Source organism: Papilio machaon, chromosome 28, assembly GCF_912999745.1.
Source record: "Papilio machaon chromosome 28, ilPapMach1.1, whole genome shotgun sequence".
In the NCBI taxonomy this organism is placed as follows: Eukaryota; Metazoa; Arthropoda; class Insecta; order Lepidoptera; family Papilionidae; genus Papilio; species Papilio machaon.
Window position 1 is genome coordinate 136,602 of NC_060013.1, and position 5,969 is coordinate 142,570.

The 5,969-nt window shown below is 44.1% G+C and overlaps 1 protein-coding gene across 1 annotated transcript; it reads right to left on the minus strand.

Annotated features, from left to right (window-relative positions):
• Positions 1–758: 758 nt before the first annotated feature.
• On the minus strand, positions 759–5,144 carry LOC123722581 (probable E3 ubiquitin-protein ligase ZFP1). Its single transcript, XM_045684835.1, has 8 exons — positions 2,723–5,144; positions 2,308–2,424; positions 2,122–2,187; positions 1,857–1,991; positions 1,675–1,767; positions 1,410–1,608; positions 1,215–1,327; positions 759–881 (listed from the first exon to the last, which is right to left on the minus strand). Exons 1-8 carry the CDS (start codon positions 2,975–2,977, stop codon positions 819–821), a joined length of 1,041 nt encoding a protein of 346 aa, XP_045540791.1. The 5' UTR covers positions 2,978–5,144; the 3' UTR covers positions 759–818.
• Positions 5,145–5,969: the final 825 nt, after the last annotated feature.

The window sequence follows — 5,969 nt, forward strand, 5'->3', positions numbered from 1 at the left end:
ATCTAATCTTACGTTGGAGGGAGGGGGGGTCTCGGCAAATATCACGCAATTTTTTTTCTGATTGAAACAAAAAAAAAATACTATTGTTAAATTTTTATTACACTTATAATTAAACTCTCAGCAACATTGATTACTAGTCATAACTAGTCGTAAATAAAAGCACGAAGCAAATTTGTTTTTTTCTTTTTACAATGACAATCCAACGCGTTTACGTAAGAAACTCACATTTTGAAAAATCTCACGTGAGATTGGGAGATGGGGGAGGGGGTTGAATAAAATCTCACGACATCTCACCAGGGGGGGAGGGAGGGACAGAAAATTAAAAAAAACACCTCACGTAATTTATGGACGCCCCCTAAGCTCGATGCTATCAAGTTTTAATGCGAATTCATTTAGTATTTTGAAAAATGATAGTTGAAACTAGCACAACCACTCGAAAACCATCGCAACACACACTACAGCGAACAATACATGACGACATCGCAAGTGACGGAGTCCAACCCCCCCCAATCCTCCCCCCACCAACCCCCACAACGCACTCTCCGCGCCCCGCACTCTACCCCCTACAAAATGTCCAAAGCACTACAGATCCGTCCGGCTCGAAGGACCGAAAGTTCATTTTCACGAAAAACTTAGAATACCCGTAACGCGTATTGAAACAAAAACGCCGATCTTCTACAAAACACATAACGCATCGGTCCTGGGGCCGGCGTGGCGACGCCCGGGGCGTGTGCCGGGGCGTGGGCCGGGGCGTGTGCCGGGGCGTGGGCCGGGGCGTGGGCCGGAGCGTGTGGGGCGGGGCGGGGCGGCGCGCGCAGTCACTCAGAGTTGTTGAAGTACTCTGAAGCATTGCCGCGACAAATGGGACAAGTCCGGTTTGACTGGAAATTGAAACAAACATATCATTAGTTTATTGATTAGTCCTGAATTTACATTACATGTAAATTGACAAAAAAAAACTGGCTTTTGCTGGCTATAGATATACAAAAAACACTTTATTATATATGCAAAGAACAAAGTAATCTGTAAACTGTAGTCATAGCAACGACTTCCTTTTAATTTCACTCGAAATAATTCATTTATTAATAATTGTTTAATTTAAAGAAATGAAAAAAGGAATATTTTTTTTAATCAAGACACTTATAATTTTCAGTTTCTCTCCCCATTATTCAGAAGTAATAAAAGTGTAAGCAAGTGTGTATGTATGTACTCACCCTCAGCCACTTGTCGACACACTTGGCGTGGAACTCGTGGGCGCAAGGCAACACACGCAGCGTCTGTCGCGCCTCGAACTCGCACATGCACACCACGCACGACGTCTGCTCGCCTGCGCACGCGCAACACAACAACAATAACTGTAACACTTCTATCTCGGGAGATGAGAGTCGTACAGTGCGCTGTCAGCTCACCGTGTCTGGTCTGCTCGGAGTACTTGTAAGTGGGCAGCTGATCTATCTCGTGTCTCGCGAGACCTCGGGGCTTGGCCTCGCCGAGCCGCTCCGCCAGCGACAGCAGCGCCTCGTAGTTCTCGGGCTCCGACTCCGCGGCCTCCTCGCGCGCCTCGCCGTACGGGGACAGCGGGAACATCGCCAGCAGGTTCAGGAACACCTGTCCGACACGACGCGTTGTAACACCGGCTGATGGCGGACTACGTCGGGCGCAGTGCGACGTTACCTGGTAGGTGGGGGGCGGCGGCGGCAGTGACAGTGTGGGCGTCACCTGCAGCTGCGGGTGGGGCAGAGTCGCGCCCAGCAGCCCGCCTCCGCTCTGACACACAGACATATACATGTTGACAAGGTGATCATTAAAGGCGGCAGTTCTGCATCTACTTAGAGTCGTGTAAGTGTAAGAAGTACCTGAGCGTGTATGTGATGTACGGGATGCGGCGGCCAGCGGGCGGCGGCGCGCACGTAGGGCCGCGCGGCGCGGGACCCCGCCCCCACCACGCCCACGCCGCCCACGCCGCTGCCCACGCCCACACTACTGCGTCGCTGTATAATTAACGAACAAAACTTTATTATTAACATACTACAATTAACGGACTGACAGGGAGAGATGTAATTCGAGGTGGATATGTGTGTAATGTACATCTTGTGCGAGTGTAGAGGTGGGACAACTCACGTGATGGTGAGAGAGGGCGTGGCGCGCGTGGTGCGGCGCCATCAGCTCCAGTGGTGCTCCTCGAGCCTGCAACATTAAACAATTCACTTATTTATCAAAGCTAAAACGAGAAGACTCTTGTTAATTAGGTAATCAATGAAGTAATTAAGTTACAAAGATGTTTGTTGTAGTAGCATGAGGTGGTACCTCCGCGGTCAGCAGCAGGGGGCCGTGGGGGGCGTGGTGCAAGTCTGGCGCTGGCTGAAGCGGCGACAGTCCGCCCTCGCCGCCGCCCACCACCTCCAGCCGCCCGCCCTCGGCGCGCTGACACAACACACATCACATTATATGACACCTCTGCATAATTTCACGTACATATCTTACTTATATTATACATGCGAATGTTTAAATGGATGAATGGAAGAATGTTTGAAGGTATCTCCTGTACGGCTCTTGATGAAATTTGGCACAGATGTAGAACATAGTCTGAACTCCGCGCGGAAGGAGTCGCGGGCAATAGCTAGTTTCAAATAAATCAAGTTAGTATCCTAAGATCCTTCCAACAAATGTGAAGGGATCAATACTTGTACTTGGTGTAGATATAACGAGCACACACACACACCTGAGAGCCGGCGATGTAGTGCGCGTGCGGCGGCGAGGCGAAGGGCGCGCGCGGCGGCGGCGGCGGGAAGCCCCCGTGGTACGGCAGGCCCGCGTACACTCCGCCCATCTGCGGCAAGCTCGCTGTAGCGCGCACTCGCCCACGCCCACGCGGGGGCGGGGCGGGAGCGACACTAGCCCACGCTATTACCACATCGACTAGATTTCTTTGTTTTATTTTGTGGTAATAACTAATTGTCACTTCAAATGTTAACATCTTTTTTGTGATAATATTAAAGTAAAAGAAGAACAATTAATAAAGCCTTTCAACAAATGAAACATAGCGTCTGCGCGGTGTCGCTCACTTCGCCCCATCGATAAGAAAATTTTACAAGATAAAACACATGTTTAATAACAGCGGAAAACTATATTTAATCTTTAAAACTGTCTAAAAAGATCATGGTTATTGTGTTGTGTTGTATCTTGTAATGGTAAAAATATACATTAAGAAGTAAAAATGATAACCGCGCACCGAAACACAGGATTAGCATTTATTAGGCGACTATACAGTCTAAAGCGCAAGATGTCTGTATTGTCGTGTGCCGCGGCCGCACTCGCCCGTGTCGCACGATGCAGTGCCATATCAAACAGCATACGAACAAAACTATTGACTAGATTTACAAACTCCTTTAAGATATAGAAAGCGGAAAATAAACGTATATGCATTACATGTAAAAACATACGTAGAAATACAACTTTACCTAAGGAGACAACACTATGGCGGCATTCGAGAGGGTAAGACGATATAAATACATACATATACATAAATAAACGATAGAAACCTATCTATTTGTGGGCTGTGGGTTTTAAATTCTAAATGCCAACTATTAAAAAAAAAAACGAGATAAAAATCTGAGCGAAATCGACAGCCACAAACAGCGCCTTTTGTTAATGTACCTCACCCAAAAATACAATTAAATATGTTGTTAATATTCACATCAAAAGAGTGTAAGGTAACAGCCAACTCTAAGGTAAGCGACCAGCCAAATATCTCCACAATGGACCTCTATAAAGTAAGCTAGAGCCTCGTAGCGAGGGCTCTCACACACAATAACATTGTACAAGAACTCGATGCATGCGGTATTGGGGAAGATATTTGGCAGGTCGCCTCGGCCCGGTCTGACAGGTGAGCGAGCTCGGGGCCGCGTTTGCTTAGCTTCGTGTTTGTATATAAAAGAGGAAAAGTACTATGTCAGAAGTGTGAAATGAATAAAAACATCAACAACTTAATGGTAAAAGTTCGTCAATTGTAGTTACACAACCTCTATAACCGGAATCGTATAAATTCTCATTATGCAAGATTGTGTAAATCCAGAGACGTGTACCTAGAATGTCATCCAAGCATTGTGCACTGTCTATGTATTACATACAATTATATATGTATAAAAAATTGATATGTGACGTAACTATGCAGACTACCGCCACCTCGCTAGCGTTCTAGCGCTGTCGTTCCCAACGCCTGGCTTCCTCGTGGGCGCATTGTCAACTTTGTGTTTTGATGAAATGTTTGGGGAGCATTTCTTAGTCCAAAGGGCATGTTAACAATGCGCCCGCGACAACCTGCCACAATCACAAGAGCCAAGCTTTATCGCTAACATAACAGGTGCTTATAAAGTAGCGGAAGTGTCTCTCGGGTCACATTATACAGAGGAAGGTGAGTTCGAACCAACTGAGCGGACTCCGTCAGGGTACCGACATTATCTGGCCACAAATATTATAAATATTTCACATAGTAGAAGTAGAAGTTTAAAAATTTTAAAAACAAAAAATAAACATTGGACCGCTACATTCTCCACGTCTATTTCTAAAGTATTTGTGAGATATTAGGAAAGGTGCTTCACTTTACGGTAATTCGCCGGGAGAATTAGCGGTAACCCGACATATTTCAGATAATTCAAGTGATATTTAAACATATTCCAAAACCCCACCACAATATTATTTGCTTCGAACGCTGTTTGATCATTTAAAACAAAAAAGCCGGCAATTCTAGATATATATAGGTACATTAAAGTGAAGGCCTTTAAACACCTTCAAGTATGACATATAACATAATATAGTACATAACAGAATAATTAGATTAACGATAGTTGACATAACCAAACTTGTGGAGTGAATTCAAGCAGCGTCCGGTACATAGCAATGTAGTCCTTATAGTGAGCGAAAGTAGGACGATATCTGCACGTCTAGGGCAGTTGGAGCCGCAAGCTTACGTCTTACAAGCAACATACAGATGTCGTTAAAGAATTAAAACTAATGGATTCCGTCGCAGAGTTAGGTTACATCACAATATAATCTGGGCATGCATATGTGCTCGAGTCGAAACCGACCGTTGATACGAGAGGTACGCAAACACATTACAACTTATATTATACTTGTTCAAATTTACAATTCAAGCAATTAATTAAATATTCACTTGAAGACAGTTAAAAATAGTAGGATGCAACAAATAAATTGTGTTTTTTGTTCGTTATCAAAGAGGAATAAGCGAACAAAGCTATGTGTAAATGTATGTATTATGCAAATATTCGTAATAAGAAAGAAAATTAGTTTAGCTGACACGTGGGGAAAACTTAAAGTACGTCAAAAACGTTTTGTGATTCATTCGAAGACGAAAAGATCACCAGTCAAAAGCACATAAAAGATATCTTTCACAATTCAGGCTTCAGTTATCTATGCATTAGAGAATAGTAGCCAGGGGTTCTAATCTTGCTTTAAATTAACTAAACATTAGCAATGTATGGGAAAATTTAATCTCTGATATGTTTGCGTACCTCCACAAAAACACAAGAAAAACCGTTAGCCTCTGGGCCTAGGTCTGCACGTCGCTAGAGTTATAAACTGTAAGCAGGAACTGTAACCGTTCTTAATCTATGAAGTAATGCGTGCGAACATTGCCGGCAGACAAGCGGGGCTATTGCTGAACACAAACGACCCCCAAACACATCTAGGATTACTGAAAAACTTGAAGCAAGCCTCAACAGATTTTTGCTAAAACTAAACTGTTCATGTGAAATAGAATATTATTAAAGTGCAGCTATAAAATAGAAAACGCACCTTGAAATTGTCTAGACACAAAATCAAGACATGGGAGCAGCTGTATTAATTCAAGAGTCAAAAACTAATTTGGCCACAAACTAAAACTATGACGAATCTAATATTCAAAAAAACTGCAGTGCCGCTGATGCAACTAGAAGACAGTGTCGTTGGAA